Source organism: Leptopilina heterotoma, unplaced genomic scaffold (assembly GCF_015476425.1).
Source record: "Leptopilina heterotoma isolate Lh14 unplaced genomic scaffold, ASM1547642v1 Lhet_302, whole genome shotgun sequence".
In the NCBI taxonomy this organism is placed as follows: Eukaryota; Metazoa; Arthropoda; class Insecta; order Hymenoptera; family Figitidae; genus Leptopilina; species Leptopilina heterotoma.
Window position 1 is genome coordinate 321798 of NW_025111005.1, and position 24998 is coordinate 346795.

Below are 24998 nucleotides of genomic sequence, written 5' to 3' on the forward strand. Positions count from 1 at the left end.
TATTAAAAAAAGCTTTTGTTAATTTATTTGTTTATAACAAAAGCAAAAATTGTTTAAACAAAATAGTTAATGTCTCAAAACATTTTTAGAACATGGCTATAATGTTTTTGGTAATTATTAATAATATAATAGGCTTTCAAAAGCAACAATATTTGTTTAAAGAAAAAAAATTTCTCATTTTTTTATTTAACATTTAATAAACAATTAACGGAACATTTTTTTCTTAAATAAAAAACGTACGTTTTATGCAAAATTTTATTAGCTTTAATTGAAAAAAAAATTTTGTGAATCGGTTAAAAATTGTGGTCTAAAAATTAATTTGTCCAATAGCGTGTTTTTTGCCCCACTGTGGCGAAGCCCTCTTCCGCTGAAGTTCCTGTATACTTTGAATACGGAAAGGGGATCAAATTGACTTTCTAGTTGGTACTAGAAGGTACCGAACCCAGAATCAACCCCCCTCCAACTTTTTTAAATATACTCGTGGAGGAAACCAAAACGGAGGCGGGCGAAGCCCGCTTCCGCTAGAATTCATGTACACTTTGAATACGGAAAGGGAGTCAAATTTATTTCTACTTGGTACTAGAAGGTACCGAACCCAGAACCGACCCCCCTCTAACGTGTCACAAAAAACACTTTTTTAAATATACTATGATTATTATCTATGACTATTACTTTAAGGATAGTCCCTAAGGAACCATATTATAACAATTGTTACCCATCCCTATGGTATTCCTAGAGTTATCTTTTTTGGCTTCCGCCCATCTGATTTTTTATTTTCTAGCTAACTGAAAGCTTTCCAAAAAAAGAATTGATCATTTATCTCTGAAATTGGAAAAAGTCCTTCTTTTGCATAATTGAGGGTCCCTATCAAAGAACCGGTTAAAGTTTTTTAAGCTCGAAAGCATTGCCCTGTAAATAAATAATTAAACTGTTTTTAATCCCAATTTTTTTAGAAACATTTGGATAATATTTATACCAATACAAAATGATTTCAAGAAATTAAAATTTTAAATCCTTTTTTATTTAGAGGTCGAGAATTTTGAGTCTCAATATCTTATTACCGGTTCTTTGATAGGGACCCTCAATTACCCAATTTTCATGGAATTTTATCATTTTCTGCATTTTTCTCGAAAAATTGACACTTTTTAAAAAAAATGTATAGAACAAAAAAATTGTATTTTATTGAGATCTACAACTTTTGTAAACAATATTTTTAAAAATTTTGCATTTCTTAAAAGAAATAACACATAAAACTTCAATTTTATGGTGTCTTTTCAGTTTTCACCATAAAATTAAAATTTGCGCCAATTTTCACTATTATTTTCGTAATCAGCGCATCAAAATACATAAGTTTCACCAAGTTTCATTAAAGTCGGTTGGGAGTTGTTTTCGGAAGTATATCCAAACTTTATTATATTTGAAATAATTTTAATGAATTTTTTTACATAAAAAATATAAAAACATGTTTTAACTTTCAGTATTTTTCTATTTAACTTTCTTCGAGCGTAAGGCTTTGTGACCCTCTCACTCTTTGCAAATAGAGATAGAAGTCTTTTTGTACAATAAAATTTACTGCAAATCAAAACACACAGAGACATGTGTCTATCAAAATCTATTTTTTTCAGTGCACTTTTTAAATGAAATATTATACAGAAAATAACTACAACATAACACATTATTATTCACATAAATCAGAAACTACAACAAACACTAAAATTCACAAAAAAATGCACTACACGCTAACTGATCTAACGACTCCAATCGACGCGACGCCATGTTATTTAACAACTGGGTATAGATTGCCGCATGCGCGTATAACATCCTAGACCAAATCTAGACGATCTTAATAACCCCTTACTAGATGGATTTATTTGACTTAAAATTTTTCTAATAAGACCATCCGTTGAGTAACTGATTTGAGACTTGATGAACCGTCTAGATTATACGGACTTGATGATTGCTAATCGGGAAATTATTGGACTGCCACAACGTTTTTCCACACGGGATGCGACGCATTTGCGTAAGTGCAAAGTATGTGCGCTGTCGGACAAAAAATTCGATATTTCGGTTAGTTTTAAAGTCTTCAGGAATTTTTTTTGCAAAAAATTCTGGAGAAGATAAGGAATCCAAATATCATAGTTACAAAAAAATGAAAAGGGTGCTTATGCCCGAAAAAAATGAAATTAAAATTTTTTTTGACTTTTTTTCCGGGCACATTTTGGATTTTTTGTTTTTTAGTATTGCACTTTAAATTGTTAGAGAATCAGTTATTATCACCTAAAATATAAACAAAATCTAACTAAATGGTTAAAAGTTATTCGTTTTTTAAAAAGAATTTTCTTTAATGTTTGATGCCCGGTAAAATCCACAATTTTGAAAATTTTTTAAATCTTTTTTTCCTATAATCTTTTTACACTTATGTATGCTATAGAGACATTTATACTTTGAATTTTGGATTAACAATGTAGGATTATATTCTACAGATGACAAACTAACTTTTAAAGCAATGAAAAAAATTGTAAAAAAATTTCATTTTACACGAGTTCCCCCTTTATATGTTAAGAAAACGAATAGCAATAACATCTCCAACTATTGAATTTATAGATGTAATTTTCAAATTGTACGGTAATAATTCGTAGGTATAGGGGAGACCGGAGCGTAATGAATAATTACAATTTATTAAAAAATCCTAAATCGAAATACTTTTGCTCCATATATAGTAGTGATGGGACATCGAAAAATCGATGTTTTTCCTTCGAGGTCGATGTTTAAAACCTCGATGTTTTCGATGTATTTAGGTTTTTTCTCGATGTTTGAAATCGATGTAAATTAAATGGGGAGAAGAGGTTTTTTAAAAATATTTTCTTTATTTTTTGCCTCTAACAATTTGTGTTTTTTTATCTTATAAATTTTGCTTTTAAAAATTACCATTTTATCTTAAATCTTTTTAAAATCTACTTTAAATGTTATTATAATTTTATAAATATATTTTTTGAAGAATCAAAAGGAAGTGTGAAAAAAACATCGGAACATCGAAACATCGATGTTTTCTTTTCGATACATCGATGACATCTATGTTATGAATTTTCGATGTCAATGTTTCACAACATCGATGTCCCATCACTAACTTAGAGAGCTTCCTGGAATAATAATCATCTTTGCAGAGATTTAATTATTTCGCTATATTTCTTATTGGATAAGAGGGTCTAGGTAGCGCCCTGGCTCTTCACCGAGACGATCCTCGTAGAGCAAGCGAGATCGATTCTCCTTGTTAAGTGCACGAACATTGTCGCTCCCAATAATAATAATCGGGAAGTAAATTCATGACCAGCTTCGGGAATGATTAAAGACAGGACAATTAATTCATTAGCTTCTTAGTTATTCTTTATTTTATAATTGTTCTTTTATTTATTACAAACTACACTTTCTTACGAAGGTTTAATTATCGCGGAAAGAAAAGGTCTGGAAGAGATATCCATAAAAATATTGTTGAGCAGAATATTGTTGTGTTATCCAATTCAATGGAAGAGACAACTTTCAGAATGGAAGCACATTCCATATTCAATGGATGAGGGAGCCATATTATATTGTTGAATCAAATATGGATGTGACATCCATAGGCATGGTTGGGCTTACAATTCATGCTATGGATTTTCACATATGGCTACCTCATCCATATAAACTTTGGTTGGGAGATCCATAGTTAGTTCAAAATTTCGATACATGTTGCGCGCAATTCATTATCATGGCATCCATTTAAAAATGGTCGTCTCAATTTGTCCGTCGCGTCGGTTTCCTGTCACGTCTATATAATCACGTTGTGAGTTTATTGTGTATAAATAGTGTTATAATTGTTTATTATTTATTATCATTATTGTCTATTAGTTTTTATGTAAATTCATTTTCATGAAATATGTGTAGAGCATATAAAGATTATTATATGCTCAAATATTGTAGTTGCGTGTATAGTGTAGTGGATAGCGTTAGTGTTTAGTATGCGTTAGGTCTAGGGTTCGTGTCTCCTCCATCGGTTAATAATTTATTTCGTTAATATGCGGTTATTCAATAAGTGGTGTGCATTAATTAACAAAAATGTGTATAAAATATCTCAAGTGACATTGAATTTAATTAATTGAGTGATTCCAATTTTTTGTTTCACATTTCCATTACTATGGATCACCCAACAATAGATCTTTTGCTGCTCCAACAATATACAGCCAGCCATAGAATATGGATGCAGCAACCTTAACTATGGATATCCCGTATTTTTCAATATAATATGGCTGTGATATCCATGTATCTGGATGTGTCAACTATTCCTTTTTCTCCGTGCGCCTTATTAATACATTACATTTTCCCGAAAACATTTTCCTGAAAGATCTTTTCACGAAAGATAAATTTCCCGAAAGTCAAAAATCTCGAATACCTTTTCCCGAAGAATTTTTTCACGAAAATATAATCCCGAAGAACTTTTTCCCGAAATTCATAAAATAATCGTCATTTTTGAAGTTCTTACCTTGTTACCTGGCAACGGTCTACGTTTATTTGTTTTAACATTTACTTTCATATTTGTCATATTTGTTCTGAAATAAAGTTTTCCAAATTTATAAGTATTTTTAAAAGTCAAAATTTTCAAGTAATTTTAATTAATTTTTATTATATTAAAATGGAGAGTTCAGGAAAAATTGTTGGTGGTAAATTACATGTGGCCGGTTTTAGTTATTTGAAGTCCAGAGCAGCAAAGGGAAAAACATATTGGGATTGTAAGAAAGTTCGTGGAAAGGAGTGTATTGCAAGGGCTATCACTTGCTTCGATAGTGCAGGAGAAGTTGTAGTTTTAAAAGGTCCAAACAAATCAGTCCATCAACATGTGCCAAATCAAGAGGAATGTAAAGCAGAAGTTGTCAAATATATTTGAAACGGGGTGCAGAAGAACATCCGGAGCAACCCCTGGCCCAGATTTTAAGAACACAATTATCTGAACTATCTGAAGGGGTTTTAAGTCAACTACCAGAAAGAGAGAATTTAAAAAAGGCAATGCGAAGAGAACGCCGAAGAAATTTACCACCTAACCCTACATTATTGTCTGACTTGGAAGATCTTCCTGACAAATATCAACATACTGTTACTGGTGAGAAGTTTTTACTGTATGATTCGAAAAGCGATACTCAGGATGGAAGAGTTCTTGTGTTTTCAACACATAGAAATTTAGAATTATTATGTCAAAGTGATTGCTGGTTTTTAGACGGAACGTTCAAGGTACACATTATTATTTTTTTATTACTTATTACTTTTAATATTATTATTACTTTCAGTATTATTATTATTTTTCTATTAAATTTAAGTGTCTCCTACAATATTCACTCAAGTTTTCACTATACTTGGAACATGCAGGAGAAGTTCTCGAAATCTAAATTCAAGTATTCCTGAGTCTCCAGTTTCCTTACCGTTTGTTTATGCTCTTTTATCATCTAAGGAAACATATCAGTATGCTGCAGTTTTAAGATCTGTCCAATCTGCTATAGACACGTACAGAATTAATTGTTTGCCACGCAGAATAACGAGTGACTTCGAAAAAGCCATCATTAATACCTGCCACGAAATTTTTCCGGATGTTCCTTTGCAGTACTGCTTTTTCCACCTCGGACAATCTGTTTATAGAAGGATTCAGAGCGTAGGATTGCAGGAATTGTATAATAATCCTAATGATCGGACATTGAAAATTAACACTCACATGATTCTAGCGCTTGCTTTTGTTCCTGTAGCAGAAGTTTTGTCCACCTTTCTTCTCTTAAAAAATAATTTTACCGAGAACTTACTTCCGATTCTCACTTACTTTGAAGAAAATTATGTTGGCCGAGCAGCGAGAGGCAGAAGGAGAGCTATTGTTCCGCGATACGCTATACAGCTTTGGAATGTTTATGATGCAATATTGACTGGACTTCAAAAAACAAATAACATTAGTGAGGGTTGGCAGTTGGCACAACCGTTTCCAGATTCTGGTTGGAAAACATCATCTAGATTTATATTCTGCGTTAACAGAGTTCCAGAAGGAACAGGCAGACTCAGAAATAATTATTACTGAACTCAGTTTGGGAAGAAGAGTCAAAGCACAAGCTAAAAAAAAGTGGATAGAATTTCAAACACGGCTGAGAGCAATTGCATTAGAGTATAATGAGTACAAAAACGAACAACGTGATTTGGATTATTTGCGTGCAATTGCTCATAACGTTGTCCTATAATTTTTCGAAACTTCGGTGAAATAAAAATAAGAATTGTAAAAAAAATAAAATTTTTTTTCGTGAACAATAGTTTTCGTGAAAAAAGTCTTCGGGAAATGGTATTCGACATTTTTGACTTTCGGGAAATTTATCTTTCGTGAAAACATCTTTCGGGAAAATGTTTTTGGGAAAATGGGTGGATACCCTAAATCATATAGTATAAAACTCTAATTATTATAATTAACTGCTAAATAAGGTACCCGGACCCCATTCGACGAGTGGATCCTATTTGCAATAAAAGTTCAGTTTATTACAAATTTCATAATATATAGACTTCACTTAACAATGTAATTTAAACTTATAAATAGTGATTTTCACTCATTATTCATTACGCCCCGGGTGATTATCCATCACGCCTCTGCTTGGGGCGTTTACGTTTACGCTAAAAAAAAGATAGATTCTGTTAGTCTATAAAAAAATGTAGTCTTTGATCGTTGGAATTAAAAAATATCATTTTTTGACAAAATGGCAGCAAAAAAAAAGTTCATTTTTATGAAAAAAAATCGTCTTCAAATGTTGATTAAAATTATAATTTTATTTAAAAAACCTACGATCAAGGACAGCAAAGAGTAGTTGTTGAGCTTGTGGGAAAATTAGAGCTAAATCGGTTCAGCGGTTTTTGAGAAATCGTGTTCACCGACTTTAAAAACATAGTTTTGAGAAAAGCGAGTTTAAAGACGCTGCACCTGCTCTACACCTCACGGCGCGCCTTTCTAGTTTTGTCTGCAACAATTCGAAAATATTTCTCGAATCTTAATAAAAATTTTTGTCACAACAGGCAAATATATTATATACTTTAAGAAAATGCAAAAAAAAATCGATTTTTTGAAAATCGTGACTGTATATAACCCCTTAACTAAAACTGATTTTAATACTTGATAAAAAACCTTCAAAAGAATTATGCAGTGTTTTGTCCTAGAAAAATTGAAAAAGGTTACTGAAAATTTCTCAAAACAAAATTCAATTTTTCAGAGAGAAAGTTGCTATCCCATGAACATCCACACACCTTGTACATTCAGAATTATTCAACGGCTAGTGCAACTTGCCTATGCATAAGGAGATGGCTCTTTAATATTTCAAGACCCCTCAGTGAGCAAGCATTAACGTGGATATTTTGGCAAACTGTCGATGAAGTTAATAGAGGACATATTTCCGCGGGCGAGAGACTCTATCAACTCAAAGCATTGCAAGATGCTTCAAGAAAACACGAGGTAAAATTCACGACTAATTCCTTGCAAAATTTCTAATTTTCTGACATAAAAATTTTATAAATTTAGTTAATTAATAAATATTTACGACCCAAATCATATCATTTACTACATATTTTGAAAAATCTATAACACAAATTTATTAATTATTAATCCAACTTGTTACACTGAGAAAACTGGAGTATTAGACTAAACATCTGGAGGGACAAATCGTTCATATTTGAGAGTTAGCTATTGGATAACAATCTAAATGGTCAAATACACCATTGACAGATATTCGTGCCATTTCTCTTGGAGGGAAAATGAGTTTATAACAGAGGGACAAATTAACCATCTTGAGAAATCCCTTCCTTATCCGGCGCGAAATGAATAAATATGGCAACCTAACCCCTAAATTAAATACATAAAATGTCAGAAAAATAATTTCGCGCGCATCAGATCGTACACATTTTCTGCGCAACTTTTAACCCTCAGATATAATGGGAGAGAATATACAAGTAGATTTCCATTAACAATTCAAAATATATTTTAGAAGGACTATTTAACTCTCTTCATAAGCAAAGGAAACATACACTTTTTGAACCTCTAAATTTGACTCTTCAGTTTTCTCAGTATATGCTTATAATATGGATATAGTAAAAGCTTTGATTTTTGCACTTATAATATAGATTGTAAGATGTTTAAATATAGATATACTCAGAAAAAGGATTGAATAATATATTCAATTGGTTGTATTTTATAGAACTCGATCAAATAAATTGGTTAAGACATACGAATTTCGCGTCTGCGCAAAATGTTTGCCACAGCGGTGTAGTAAAAGGGGTGGAGTTCGTAGCAACCGTTATAAACAGACGTGTATTTTTTTCACTAAAATTAATTTAAAATGACTTAAATATTTTTTCGATAAAAGTTTAGTGTTCATTAATTTGAAAACAGGCGATTAAGTTTCGCTTTATTTTGTGTTATAAGTTATTGTGTTTTTTTTACTATTCGTGTTAGTTTTCTCAATTCGTATTCATGTCTAGCGGATATAAGTGATATAACCGCTTTGGCGCTGTGTCGCTTCGCGCATTCTCTTACGAAGACGCGCATTTTTTTGAACATTTAATATTCTCTTTTTTTCGTTACCGTGTTTAATAATTATTTTCGCTCATTATATTGAACGTTTTTGATAATGTGTGACGCGCGCTATCGCATCATTCCTCCAAAGAATTCCAAAAATACTGCGCATCGTTCTTCGAGTTTTTCAAAAAGAATGGCATCGGATTCTTCTTTTTCAAACTCAGAATATAAAAAAAAACAAAAATGTCAGATAAGTCATCTGTCAAAACAATTGACTCCTCTAACACAAATGTCATCGACGACTTAGACAAGGAAATTTATTCACATCTCTCTTCCAAAATTACTAATCCTTTGCTTACATCCCGATCTTTCACGGTCACCGAAGGTCCAGATCGTTTTCGCAGATACCCTGTTTCTCAACAGGGTTTCAGCAAACTTTGTGTTACTTTGGAAACAGCATCTGACACCAATAAATTATTGAATGATAACATCCTTCTTAATAATGGCCTCTTTACTTTTATTCCTGCTAGCTTTTGCACTTGTCAAGGTGTCATCCGTGATGTCCCACTTGACATAACTGACAAAGAAATTAAAAACAATATTTCTTTCTTAGGCTCTACAATTGGTTCTTCAGCTATTCTGGAAGTTCGTCGTCTCAACAGAAGGGTTAAAAAATCAGATTCTAACGAATCTGAATTAAAACCTTCTTTTTCTGTCCTTATCACCTTCCAGGGTATTTGCCTACCGGAAAAGGTTGCTCTTTTTCACGTCTCCTCCCAAGTTCATCCTTACACACCAGCCGTTAAAATATGTCACAAATGTCTTCGATATGGTCACATCTCGAGTCAATGCCGTTCATCACAGAGATGCTCTCACTGCGGTGAATCGCACTTAAATACTGCAGATAATCCATGTCCCTCAGTGAAAAATCCTCCCGTTTGTATCCACTACAAGGGTCCTCATTCTGCTAAATCCAAAGAATGTCCAGAATGGCAATTCCAAGAAGATTTTAGATCATATGCTGCAAAATAGAACGTAACATTTAAAGAAGCCAAATCATCAATAAAACCATCTTTCAATCAGAAAAACTTTCCAGACAGTTTAGCACTTCTACATCTTCTTCCTTTCAAAATGTTTCGCAACCCTCTCCTCGCTGTTTTTCTCAAATCATTCAAACTCCAGTATTTCGTGCTCCACCAAAATTATATTCTCAACCTAAAAAACTCAAACTCAACTTCGATCAAATCCTTCATCGGATGCCTCTCTTTTTAACAACGGAAGATCTGAAATTTCTCTTCCAAACGGCTTTAAACTTAAACGCCCCACATCACTCTCTTCGAATCTTCAATCACCCAAATCCAATGATAACACCTCGGACTCCTCTAACCCTGTACATCTTATCTCTATTTTAACATCTCTTGTTGATCAACTTTCTTCTAACTCTCCTTCATTAGCAGTTAATACCCACGACACAATTGCCAATCTTACTCGTAGCTTTTCTTTATTATCTCAATCTCTTCTATCATTCTACAATGTCTTACACCACTAACTTAAAAATTAAGCAGTGGAATTGTCCAGGCATTATAAATAAAAAAGGAGATCTTTTAAATATTTTAAATAACTTTAATATTCTTATTTTATCAGAAACCTTCAAAAAAACTTTTACTTAAAAAATTTTAATATTATCAGATCAGACAGATGAATCAATAAGGGTGGGGGCTTAGCCATCGCTATTAGAAACAATATTAAATTCTCTAAGGTAAATACAAGCCTCAACATCGAAAATAGTCTAGAAACCTTATCAATCTCGATTAGCATCTCAACTGGAGAACTGTTAATAGTCTCGGTATATAGAATTCCTTCATCTAATAATAAAATCTCTGATAACACATAGTCCAAACTCTTCAACTCTATCCAAAATGTCAACAATTCTTTTGTTTTAATAGCGGGTGACTTTAATTGTCACCACTCTTGTTGGGGCAGTTCCCATAATTGCTTCAATGGCATTGGTCTCTGTAATCAACTCGATTTATCAAATTTTATATGGTTAAACAATGGAAAACCTACTTGTCGAAGTAGACCTAACAATTCAGATTCAATGCTAGATCTTTCTTTTATTTCCTCCGATCGTTTCTTATCATCTTCCTGGGACATTTGGGACGACACTCTCGGAAGTGACCACTTTCCAGTCATTACAAACCTTGGTGTTTCAATTCCAATCTCCTATTTCTTCTCTCACAAATATAATTTAAAAAATATATCCTGCTCAATATTTTCTCACGAACTATTAACATTCAGAGATATCAATCAACTTTCTTCTTCAACTCCACATTCCAATGGCTTAGACAATTATAATTTATTCACCGAAGGAGTCTATCATGCAATCAAACTTGCATATTCCCCCTCTCCCAGACATCACTCAAGATCACCATCAAATTCCACTAGAAAGAAACCGTTCATTCCTGCTCCATGTAATGAAGCTGTCTTAAAAAGAAAATCAGCTTTACGTACTTATAGACATACATGTAACTTTGAAAATTACAACCTTCTTAAGAAATCTGAAGCAGAATGTATAAAACTGTTTCAACATTATAGAAGAGAATCATTTAAAAAGTTTTGTGAATCTTTAGACAGAAACACTCCAATTTCTAGAGTTTGGAGAGTAATCAAATCATTTAAAAATAGATTCACCAAGCCATTTTCATCCTCCTGCTTAGTGATGGGACATCGACATCGAAAACATCGAAACATCGATGTGTTTCCTTCGAGGTCGATGTTTAAAACCTCGATGTTTTCGATGTATCGAAGTTTTTTTTCAATGTTTGAAATCAATGTAAATTAAGTGGAGAAGAGAGGTCTTTTGAAAAATATTTTCTTTATTTTTTGCCTCTAACAATTCGTGTTTTTTATCTTTTAATCAATTGCTCTTATCGATTTGTAAATCTTTAAATTTTGTTTTTGTTGGTTAAATTTGCCCCTCTTTAGCACTTTTGCCTCATTTTCCCCTAAATTTTTATTTAAATCAGTCAATATCATAGGTTTTAACTTGCCTAAAATGTTAATTATCCTAATGTGCGTTTAGCACATTAGGATACACATTATTAACTATAAAATGCTATATCTGTCTTAATATATTAATTAATACGGATAATTACTAAGAAAAGGGCGAAGATACGTCTATTCTTTTGTTACTAATAGGATTTTCTGTAATGATGGGACATCGACATCGGAAACATCGATGTTTATAACCTCGATGTTTTAATTTCGATATTTTCGATGTATCGAGGTTTTTTTCCGATGTTTGATATTTATGTGAATTAAGTGGGGAAAAAAGGATTTTTTTAAATATCTCCTTTTTTGCCTCTAACAGTTTGTGTTTTTTATCTTTTAAACAATTGCTCTCATCGCATTGAAAATCTTTAAACACAAATTGTTATAGGGGAGCGTGGGGGAATTGGAGCCCCTTAAGGAAAATTATTAAAAAAACCAACTTATCTTTATAATAATACATTGTTTTCGTCATTTTCTACTCATTTCGTTATTTATCTTTAATTATGTTTAATTAGAAACTTAAAAAGAGAAAGTAAATTGGAAAAAAAATTTAAAAAAAATACATTTTTTGCAATCACACAATTTGTGGGGTATTGGGAGCTTTCACTTGAAATTTAAAAAATTTCTATTCTTTAGGAATATTTTTTGTTTTATAATAGAAAAAGTGTTAATACTTACAATGAAGCCAAAACTTTAGACTTAGAATAAACTTTTTCCTAAATTTTAATTGAATAAAAAATTTTTGAAAAAAATTTAATTTTTTATTTTTTCCACGAAAAATTATTTTTTAATTAAAAGTTTTTTCATAAGGTGATATCTTTTACAATTTTGAAAGAAATAACGAAAGCCGTAACATAGTAACGAAGATTCTTTGGGCTGACACTAATTCTGCCGTGTTTTCGAGAAACACAGTAACTGCAGATTGAAAGATTTCGAGAAAAACGCGAAAAACTGTTCGAATATTTATTGTCCCCTCCCGCATAGCCTAATTGAAATTATAAAACGCCGTTTTTACTTTTGATTCGTATGAATGTCCTCTTTTTAATGATGTAAAAATAAATGTTTTATTTGGTTAAACAATAAATAAATTATTAAAAATGTAGTTACCGGTATGCTGATTTGAGTCTCGTCGCACGAAATACCAAGTAACTGGCAGTTACTTGGTCTTTAGTGCGATGAGCGCTCGTATAAGACCCTTCGTCGCGCAGAGAACTTAGGTAACTGCAAGAGAATATAATGGGGAGTTCTAAAAAAAGGTTTTTTTAATGTAATAATTTTAGAAAAAATGAATAATATAATATTATAAAATTATAATAAAATTAAAAAATAAATAAAATAACAACAAGAGAAAACCCTGCGCAATATAATATAAAAATGTTAATATTTCTTGACGCCGTATTTTAATAATTATTTACATAAATATACAACTTCCCTATATTAAATTTTGTTATAACATATAAATGACTAATTATTAATAATTAATCAAAAACTATTAATTATTATTCTTTTTTAATTTAAAATTAAAATACACAGAAAATAATTTTTTTAAAATCCAACTACTTTGGGTAGTAAAGTGAATACTAAGAATTAGTTTGAATACATTGAAAAAAAAATTAATTTGATTCAATCAAATAACCGATTAATTGACTATTATCAATTAAATATTTAATTGAATCAAATAATATTTATTTGAGTCAATTAAATGGTAATTGCTTTAAATACTGCAATTATTGGTTTAAATACTATTGAACTGCCTGCAATAAATATTATTTGTTTCAAGTAAATATTTAATTAATAATAGTCAATTAATCGGTTATTTGAATCAAATAATTTTTTTCAGTGTAATTACATGTTTACTTAGCACTGTTTGTATAGTTAATTTTACTATTTCTTTATGTAGTTAAAAATTTAGAATTCAGTTAACTAAGAAATGTAGTAAAATTGCAAAAACAACTACAAAATCTGATAGCACAAACTACATTCTTAATTCTTTTAACTACTTTTTGATAGTTAATACAAGTTTGAATATTATTGGGGACTTATTGAACTAAGCAGAGTAGTTAAACATTGATAGGACATTACTGCGCATGCATAACATTGATAGAACACTACTGCGCATGCGTAACATTGATAGAACACTACTGCGCATGCGTGACACTGATAGAATACTACTTTGCATGTGTGACATTGATAGAATACTACTGCGCATGCGTGACATTAATGGAATACTACTGCGCATGCCTGATATTCATAGAACAGTACTGCGCATGCGTGACACTGATAGAATACTACTTTGCATGTGTGACATTGATAGAACACTACTGCGCATGCGTGACAAGACATGTATGTGTTTTGTGTGTATGTGTAACATTCATGGGTATGTGTTTTTTGGACATGTGTGAGTGAAGTATTTTCAAAGATAGTTAGACAGAATAGAAAGAGGTGTGAGTCGGTCGGCCGGTCGGTCGATCTCTAATTTAATATAATAGAGTGGATTATTTAACTGACAGAATTTAATTTTCATTGATTTCTATATTTCATAAGGGGTCATACACAAACTACGTAAGGCTTTAAGGGGGGAGGGGGGGTCAAGTTAAATCTTACGAACAGCAAAAAAAATGGCGCTAATGTATAGAACCCAGTAAAAAAATTCGATACACGGACCGCGGAGTTCGTATACGAGCTCGGTAGCTCGTATGAGAAATATGAGAAAACTCTCATATGAGCCTTTTCCGTTAGTTAGAGTAACAAGGAATTATTAAATTCTAACCTTTTTCAGTGTGAATAAATTTTTTGAACAAAATTATCCTTTTTTTTCTTAAGACTTCATTTCCTTTATAAATTTAGCTTTGTTTTACTTTGAAAATTCATTTCTATTATCTACATTTACTTTAAAATAGTGTTATATTAAGAAAAATGCTTTAAAAGTCACCTCGTATACAAGCATCTATACACTTCTCATTACGGAAAAGGAAATATCGAATTTTTTTTACTGGGAAAATGTCTTACGATGGGGGGAGGGGGGGTCAAAATTTCTGAAAATATGCCTTACGTAGTTTGTGTACGGCCCCTAATTAGTTTTCTATTGAAAACTGGAAATTGTGCTTTTAAGAATCACCATTTTATCTTAAATCTTTTTAAAATCTACTTCAAATGTTATTATTATAATTTTATAAATATATTTTTTTAAGAATTAAAAGAAAGTGTGAAAAAAACATCGGAACATCGAAACATCGATGTTTTCTTTTTGATACATCGATGTTAGGAATTTTCGATGTCGATGTTTCACAACATCGATGTTTTTCTTTCGATGTCCCATCACTACTCCTGCTCATCAGATAAAGAAGTTGAAGCTTCACTTCTCAAATTAATTGACGAAACTTGTCCTCCTGCACCACCAATTAACCCTCTTCCCTCATACTTTAGACACAATGAATTTTTAGAATCCCCTTTTTCTGAAAAAGAGTTATCCGTAGCAATTGCATCTCATAAATATCAATCCTCACCAGGACTAGCCAAAATTAATTACGAAATTATATGTAACTTTCCTAACAAAGCAAAATCTGTTATCCTAGATATTTTCAATTCTATCTTATCTTCAGGAGTCTTTCCTCCATCCTGGAATAATTATCTTATTATCTTTCTACCTAAATCAACTCCTGGTAAATTTCGTCCAATTGCCCTAGCTTCGTGCCTATTTAAACTTCTTGAAAAATTAATTGAAAGTAGAATCAGCTGGTATTCGGAACATAACTTTTTACTATCTCCATCTCAATTCGGGTTTAGAAAAGGCAAATCTTGCGCAGATAACTTAGCCATCTTGGCCACAGAAACATGGATCGGCTTTTGTAATAAACAAATCACCGCTGGCCTTTTCTTGGACATCAAAGGCGCTTTCCCAAGTGTCAGACCTGATGTTTTAACTGAAGAATTTCGTGATCTAGGTTTTGCTGCATCTCTTACTCAATTCATTTATAATTCTGTAGCACACAAAAAACTCTTCTTCAAAGTCAACGGCAAGTTAATAGGATCCAAAGAAAACCCAATTGGACTCCCACAATGGAGCATCCTCAGTCCAGTTCTCTACTCTATTTATGCTAGAGATCTTTCATCCTGCATTCCTGATGACTGCATTCTTTTATAATTTGCTGACGATCTTGCGATTATTTGTAGATCTGATGACCCAATAGTTTGAATCAACTCTTTACACATATTTCTAAATTCTATCTCAAACTTCTTAAACAATAATAGTATATTAAGCAACAAGAGGAGAAAGGCAGCCATTTCTTTACGGTGATTTTTGTGACACGAGTGGAGGTCGAGGGCGCCGTAGGCGCCCCGAGACCTCCACTCGTGTCACAAAAATCATCGTAAAGAAATTGGCTGCCTTTATTCTCGTGTTACTTACGATATTTTTTATTCCTAATGCACAAAAGCGGCGATTTCAGTTAGCAGACGACAGGGAGTAAAAGTCATTCACTTGTTCGATTTGTATGAAAATGGCGGCCGTCTTCTCCCTTGGGCAAGAAAAATGCATGTGAACAGCTAATTTTCTTGCCCTTGGGAGAACACGGCCGCCATTTTCATACGATCGAAGAAATGAATGACTTTCCTCCCTGTCGACTGCTATCAGAAAGCGCCGTTTTTGTGCATGTGGGATAAAAAGGTCTTTTTCTTTGTCCATATAAATCCAAGTTAATTGTCTTCAGCAAATCTTGATCTCAACCACCCCAACTTAACTCTGTCTCTTAATAATATAAAAATCTCTCCCTCAAAATCCACCAAATTTTTAGGCATTATACTAGACTCCAGCTTTACTTTCGACGAACATTTCACTTATCTCACAAATAAATGCCGTAAAAAATTAAACGTCATAAAAGTGCTTCGTGGTACTTGGTGGGGCGCTGATCCCTATACACTTCTAATTATCTATCGTGCTCTTATTAGAAGTTCTATAGAATACGGCTCCCATATTTACACATTTAAAAGACTAAAATTTGTCGATGAACTTGAAAAAATCTGAAATCAAGCTATTCGACTCTGAAATTACTCCTCCACAAATAACTTTTATCAAATCAAAGACTCTTTTACTCTCATCATAGCTTTTGAAAAAACACGCTATTTCCCACCTGACATACGCAAAGCCTTCACCCCTCCCTATTTTGAATTCCCTTATGAAGAACACCTTTTTATTCCATCTATCGATCTTAATCTGGGTAAACTGACTCAAATCAGTCCTGCCCCAAAAACTGTCTTCAATGAACTCACATCTTACCATTATCCTAATTCGACCCACTTCTATACTGATGGATCTAAATCAGATTCCTCATCCATAGCTGGGTTTTCCTTCATTAGCCCATCATTAAATATCTCTCATTCCTGGAAAATCTCTTCCCACGCCTCCATTTTCTCTATTGAAGCTAATGCCATTCTATACTCTCTTGACTTCATACTGAATAATAACATCCCTAATTCTTCCATTTTTTCTGATTCCCTCAGTGTTCTTACTAGTCTTTCCTTACCAATTTCTTCCAATATTAAATCGATTATCTTTCTGATAAGAAATAGACTAAATACTCTTCAAAAATTAAATCTCCAAACGACCCTAGTTTGGATTCCCGGCCATATGGGTATATCTGGTAATTAACTAGCTGACAAAACAGCAAAAGAAGCTGCAAATAATGGCACTCTCTTAAATTTTCATCTTCCTTATTCAGACCATTTACACACCAATCTTATCTGCCTTAAACAAACCTGACACAATTATTACTCCACAGTAGGTGAAGTCAAAGGTTTAAAACCATGGTTTACTTCTTTTATTGCCAAAAGGGCCTGGACAGTTTCTCTTTGCCGCATGAGAAGTAACCATTATTCTCTTAATGAAAGTCTACACAGAAAAAATGTCCCAAACTAGACATCACTCACCGCAAACCATTTTTGCAATCTTTCCATTTAATTCTTTTCACACTGTTTATTTCCCACCCTAGGAGCCCTATCAGAGAAATCTTATTGGGGAACTTTTCCATCCGGGTGAACTGAATAATTTGGAACTGTGGTTCCCTATGATAAACTTCTCTCTAGGTTCCCTCCTTTCACTCCCTGCCTATTCCTATACTTTCAATTTTATCTATTAGGTAGATATTGTTGTTCTTTTTATTCTCATGATTTTCTGCTTTCTATCAACGTATTTTGCTCACATAAGATCGCACCCTCACGGTGTACACAAGCTTTATCTTTCTCCGTGTAGTGAAGTTAATAAGTTTACAAAAGAGCTAGTAAAATTGAACGAACTTGCACAAAAATGGCGCTTTTAGATAGCTGATGACAGGACGTAAAGTCATTCATTTGTTCGACCGTATGAAAATGGTGTTCAATTTTTTCCTAGGACAAAAAAACAGTTGTTCCCATGCGTTATTTTTGTCCTAGGGAAAAAATGAACAGGGTCAAAATAAGTGAAACCGGCCACTTGAAAAATTTTTGTCCCCGAATTTAAAGTTATCTATGGTTTTTAATAGATATATGAGTAAACTTTTACCCGCTAAAATATTTTTCAAAAATTTTATTTATTTTGAAAGTTATCAGGTGTTAAACTTTTAGGTTACTTTTTATTCTTTTCATTATTACTCCGAAACGAATGAAGATAATTTTAATTTTTTTTGGAAATTAAAGCTAAAAGTCTGTAGTTTAAAGTGCAACTGAAAAAATTGCTGTATAATAAAAATTTCTAATTGTTATTAACAATTATTTTAAACAATTGCGATTTAAAGTATGTTCTCAATGTCGGAAAAAAATCAAACTATACTCATGTGATGCGCAAAACTCTAACGAGTAAATTAAAAAAAAAAAGTGAGTAACCTCTAAAATTACAGAAGTTATGCATATTTTTCTGACGACGCGCGGGAATTAACTGATTCGCAAACTCTCGAGCGCGCGGGAATACGCCCGCGCCCGCTCCCGCCGCACTGCTCACACTTGTGTTTTCAAACAATTTATGTTTACAGAGAAGGAGAAGTAATTAAAATATTATTTTCTTACTGAATAGTTTATTAATATTTTTACTTTTGGAGTAATTATATACATAAAAACCATTTTGTATGTACTCATAAACTGCTTTGCAGTTTTTATGCTTTGATAAAAAACTTTTTTCGTGGGTCTGATATTCTTGAATCGTACAAAAATCGAAATCGATATTGTTTGTGTAGAATTTCATCAAAAATTTTTTTAAATAATTGGATTTCTAAATAAAATAATTAAATCATTTGTCACTTCTCCAAAATTCAATTTTTATTAGTGTTTTAACTGAAATTTCTTCTATAAATCCGCTATTTTTAATAATTTATTATTTCTTAATAATAAATAATAATTAAATTTTTGCCTGGAATTGTAGGTATTAAAATTATTTTTTAATATAATTGAATTCTCTTAGAAAATTTTATTAAAATAGTAGATTTTGAAAATCATTGAATTGAGGAAAACTTCTGAAAATAACTTATATTCGGAGAAGAATTTTATTATTTATAAAGTTTATTGAAATGTTGACGATAATTTAAAAAAAAGTTTTTATCATAATTGAATTTTTGCAATCATTTGTAAGTTCATCTATTTATGAAAATTGTAAACGCACTCTCTAAATCTGAATTAGTAGAAAGTTACTAATGAAATGGCGAAAAGTCGTGCACCAAATGATTTAGTAATATATTACTAACAAATAGTGAATTTTACTAATTGATTAGTAGATTTCTACTAACAATTAGTAGAACTGTTTTATTAATAGTCGATAAAACAGTTTTACTAATTCATTTAGTGAAATGAGTGACTTTTAATTAGTGAATTTCTACTAAAACATTAGTAAAATTTTACTAAGAATTAGTAATATTCTACTAATTGAAAAGGGGAAAAGTCGTCCATGAAAACTACTAAAAATTAGTCAAATAATTTTTACTACTTTCGGAGTAAATTTATTCCGAAAGTAGTAAAAGTTATCAGAAATGTTTTACTATAAAAGTAGTAAAAGTTACTTTATATTTTTCTCCGTGTACAATTATAATCGAATTCCTCGAAAAATGTAATTATTCTTAAACATTTTATTAAAACTCGTTCAAAGAATTCAATTATTTAAAAATTTGTTAATAAAATTCTTTATGGGAATACAATTTTAAGAAATAATAAATTATTAAAAATAGCGAATTTATAGAAGAAATTTTAGTTAAAACACTAATAAAAATTGAATTTTGGAGAAGTGACAAATGATTTAATTATTTTATTTAGAAATCCAATTATTTAAAAAATTTTTTGATTAAATTCTACACAAACAATATCGATTTCGATTTTTGTACGATTCAAGAATATCAGACCCACGAAAAAAGTTTTTTATCAAAGCATAAAAACTGCAAAGCAGTTTATGAGTACATACAAAATGGTTTTTATGTATATAATTACTCCAAAAGTAAAAATATTAATAAACTATTCAGTAAGAAAATAATATTTTAATTACTTCTCCTTCTCTGTAAACATAAATTGTTTGAAAACACAAGTGTGAGCAGTGCGGCGGGAGCGGGCGCGGGCGTATTCCCGCGCGCTCGAGAGTTTGCGAATCAGTTAATTCCCGCGCGTCGTCAGAAAAATATGCATAACTTCTGTAATTTTAGAGGTTACTCACTTTTTTTTTTTTAATTTACTCGTTAGAGTTTTGCGCATCACATGAGTATAGTTTGATTTTTTTCCGACATTGAGAACATACTTTAAATCGCAATTGTTTAAAATAATTGTTAATAACAATTAGAAATTTTTATTATACAGCAATTTTTTCAGTTGCACTTTAAACTACAGACTTTTAGCTTTAATTTCCAAAAAAAAAAAATTGAAATTATCTTCATTCGTTTCGGAGTAATAATGAAAAGAATAAAAAGTAACCTAAAAGTTTAACACCTGATAACTTTCAAAATAAATAAAATTTTTGAAAAATATTTTAGCGGGTAAAAGTTTACTCATATATCTATTAAAAACCATAGATAACTTTAAATTCGGGGACAAAAATTTTTCAAGTGGCCGGTTTCACTTATTTTGACCCAACACCATTTTCATACAAGTCGAACAATTGCATGACTTTTCCTCCCTTTCGTCTGCTATCTGCACTGAAAAAAAATTCGACAGAATGTGCTTTTTACTTAGGCAATTTTTGCCTAAGAACAAAAGAAATACACATAAAGCAATTGTTTCTTTAGAAAAAAGCAATTTTTGACATTAAAAAAGGTAAAAATTGCCTTAGTTAAAATTTTTGCCTTTAAAAAAGGAAAAAATTGCTTTTTTTGAAAGAAACAATTTCTTTGCGTGTATTGCTTTTGTTCTTAGGCAAAAGTTGCCTGAGTAAAAAGCACAATCTGTCAAATTTTTTTTTCAATGTAAAATCGACACTTTTATGCCTTTGGAATAAAAAGTATCGTAAGTAACACGGAAATAAAGGCAACCCAATTTCTTTACGATGATTTTTGTGATACTAGTGGAGGTCTCGGGGCGCCCTACAGTGGGACCAAACTGCAATTTACTGTTCATAATATTCTGGAGCCTTCATTTTTTAACCGATTTTACTAAACTTTGTTTTAAGTAAAAGATTATTAAATTTGGAAGAGATTTGTCGATGCCGAATTTTAAATTTTAATTTGTTTATATTTATTTTTTTATTGCAAAGTTTAACAAAAGCATCTATTTTTAAAAAAAAGTTATCTCCAGCCTCTATAATCGAATGGTACGTGCTAAAAACTTTTTAGAAACACACCTAGAGTACTCTGTAAATTGTATAAAATTTGTGCAGGTAAATATTCGAATGTTATAAACAATTTATATTAACAAACAATTAAGTTTCCAACAAAGTGTTAATGTTGACAAAAGCTTTGATAGATTTTAATGAAATTGTATACTTAAGGTATTTTGGGGTCGCTAATTACGAATCCAATGTTGGTTTTTCAAAATTCAAAATGTCGGATCCAATATGGCGGATGCTTTTTTTAAAAATCGATTCAATTTGGCTAAAAATCGTTACTTGGGGGTCTATGGGGTTGCTGATTACGAATCTGATGTTGGTTTTTCAATATTCAAAATGGCGGATGCTTTTTTTAAATCGATGCAATTTGGCTAAAAACGTTACTCGGGGGTTTTTGAGGTCGCTGATTACGAATCCGATGTTGGTTTTTCAATATTCAAAGTGGCGGATCCAATATGGCGGATGCTTTTTTTAAAATCAATTCAATTTGTCTAAAAATCGTTACTCGGGGTTTTTTGGGGTCTCTTATTACAAATATGACGTCAGATTTTTAAGAATACAAAATGGCGTTCATAATATGATAAAAATCAAATTTAAATTATGTTTTATACGTTAATTTTTAAATTGATTTTATATACGTTTTTAAATAAAGGTTATAAAATTTACTGAATACTTTTATAGTCTTGTTTTGACAATTTTATTCATTTATACTTATTTTGATACTGAATAATTCAAAAAAGTAATAATTTTTTACAAATTGTGAGTAATTTGTACACTTTAAAGTATGTTTAAATCCAACAATATATAATAAATTTTTGAGCAAATTAAAAAAATATTATTGCTTTTAACAATTTTTTAACATCATCGTATAATTTAAATTTTTTTAAATAATTCTGCATAGTGTAAGGATTTTTAGCACAGATTGTTAGTCTAATAGTGATTACAATTTCGCGGTTAAAGTATGAGCTTTTCATCTCTGTTGCGAGATGGCTTGAAGCTTTTTCACCTATAAGTGAGAACTCGTTTTTCATTATAAGAGCTTATTACATTTGTGAATTAATAATGTAAAAGATTTTGATATACTAAAAATATTAATTATACTTAAAAAACCCAAAAAACCTCTCCGAGTAACAAGTTTCAAGTACATCTAATTAATTTTTTAGAAAAGCGCCTTACACATTATATCGTTCATTAAAAATGTTAAAAAACTAATTATAGATTCGTAATAAGTGACCCCAAAAACCCCCGAATAACGATTTTTAGCCAAATTGAATCAAATTAAAAAAAGCATCCGCCATATTAGATCCGCCATTTTGAATATTGAAAAACCAACATTGGATTCGTAATCAGCGACCCCAAAGACTCCCGAGTAACGATTTATAGCCAAATTGAATCGATTTTTAAAAAAAGCATCCGCCATATTGAATCCGCCATTTTGAATTTTGAAAAACCAACATTTTATTCGTAATCAGCGACCCCAAAAACCCTTAAGTGTATACACTTTCATCAAAATCTATCAAAGCTTTTGTCAACTTTGTTGGAAACTTAATTGTTTGTTAATATAAATTGTTTATAACATTCGAATATTTACCTGCACAAATTTTTTACAATTTACAGAGTACTCTAGGTGTGTTTCTAAAAAGTTTTAGCACGTGCCATTCGATTATAGAGGCTGGAAATAACTTTTATTTAAAAATAGATGCTTTTGTTAAACTTTTCAATAAAAAGAAAAATATAAACAAATTAAAATTTAAAATTCGGCCTCGACAAATCTCTTTTAAATTTAATAATCTTTTATTTAAAACAAAGTTCAGTAAAATCGGTTAAAAAATGAAGGCTCTAGACTATTATGAACAGTAAATTGCAGTTTGGTCCCACTGTGCGCCCTCGACCTCCACTCGTGTCACAAAGATCACCGAAAAGAAATGGCTGCCTTTGTCTCCTTGTTGCTTAATATAGGGGAGGCTAGGTGCGGTTGTTACGCTGTGCAGTTGTTACAAATGGAATATCTGAGAAACAGTTAGTTATAGAGATGGGGTTCCAAAGAGAAAAATGTTTAGTTTTTATGTACGAACTTACTGCGATATGTTTAAAAATTATATGCAAGCTTTACAAGTAACACAATAGGCACATTGGTTTTTAGAGGCCAAAAGTAAATATTTCTCTGTCTGATATTTTTTAAATAATTAATAGACCTTTATACTTAACAAAGTAAATTTTTTTAATATAAATTCTATGAGGATTAAGTTTTCAAAAACTGTCTTGGTTGTCCACATTTAGTGTATTCTTTTTTAATAAAGTGTTTTATTGCAAAAAATGTACCTGTTGTGCAGTTTTTACAAGTGATAATGAGAACGGATATTTTTTCCAAAATTTAGCAGATTCATTTGAATTGTAAAATATTTATCAATAATGTAATCACACTTATTTTTTATGAAAAATCTCATGCTTTTTCTAAATTCGTCTTCAAAATTAATGAAAAAAAACTTTTTTAAGTTTCTTTAATTTCAAAACAATATTAATGCTGCCATCTCTATGGAACTATCACGTAGTATTACGTTGAGTCAAAAATTATGAATAATTAGCTGTCGTACCCGTCTTCGATTGGTTTTAGTTTCTACCAATACATTTAACAATATGTCTACCAATCTGAAAAATCAGGAAATAGCTCGGGAATTTAATTTAACCCGAAAGAAATAATAATTAGTCACTATTAGCTATTTTAGTAGGAAAATATTACTATTTGAATCAGTGATTGACTTTTTATTATCAAATTAGTTATTTTAACCAATTTAAATGCAGCGAACAATATTTGTCAAATTGTAGTATTTTAATTAATGTTTTAAAAATTTATCAAATTTTTCACCCAGTTTTTGGAGTTATAGTAGAGTCTAATTGGATCTAATTGTATCGCAAACGTTACGACTGCTAAAACCTAACATAAGACCTATATTTCTGAAAGTAGGGCTTAAATTTTGACCCGGGTCTGTTTTCATAAATATTATACATCAATAAAAATTAAAGTAAAAAGCAATTTTTTAAAAGCGAATTAATATAATGAAACTTTTTCTTAATTTGATTGGAAAATTCCCAACTTTTTCCAGTTTTTCCCGTTTGGTAGATACCCTGTTAAATGTATTAGTAGAAACAGAAAACTGTCGTAGACGGGTACGACAGCTAGTAATATAATCTATATTTATATGGACTTAAGAAAGAGTATTTTCGTAAAATAAGTAAATTTTTATAGCCATTTGTAGATTTATTTATGGATAAAATCAAGTAAATTTAAATTTAACAAAAAAAAGATAAACCGTGAAAAATTTGGACAAAGCAGGAAATTTTGTTAAACAAAATAGACACCGTATTAACTTTTGTCTTTACATTGCTCAAAACATCTCTAAAAGTTAAATCTAGAGTAAAAATAAAAAAACGTTTTAACATATAAGTTTTTGCCTAGTGGCATATAATATGCTTGTATTGTATCACAGGTGACTTACAATTCTTGACATCCTGCAATATCATTTTAATCATAAAAAATTTGCATTTTCAATATTTCTGAAGTTCTTGAAAATATTAAATTAATTTAATAAACAATTCTGAATTATATTATTTGGACGTCAAAATATTAATCAGAGA

The 24998-nt window shown here is 31.0% G+C and overlaps 1 protein-coding gene across 2 annotated transcripts in view; it reads left to right on the top strand.

The window, feature by feature from the left end:
- The window catches only part of LOC122504517 (sorting nexin-27), a 367585-nt gene that overhangs the window by 222065 nt on the left and 120522 nt on the right, over window positions 1–24998 (top strand). For both annotated transcript variants that reach the window (XM_043615665.1, XM_043615666.1), the window contains exon 5: window positions 7254–7492. In XM_043615665.1, the coding sequence (XP_043471600.1) occupies window positions 7254–7492 (239 nt within the window). The remainder of the gene's footprint in view (window positions 1–7253; window positions 7493–24998) is intronic.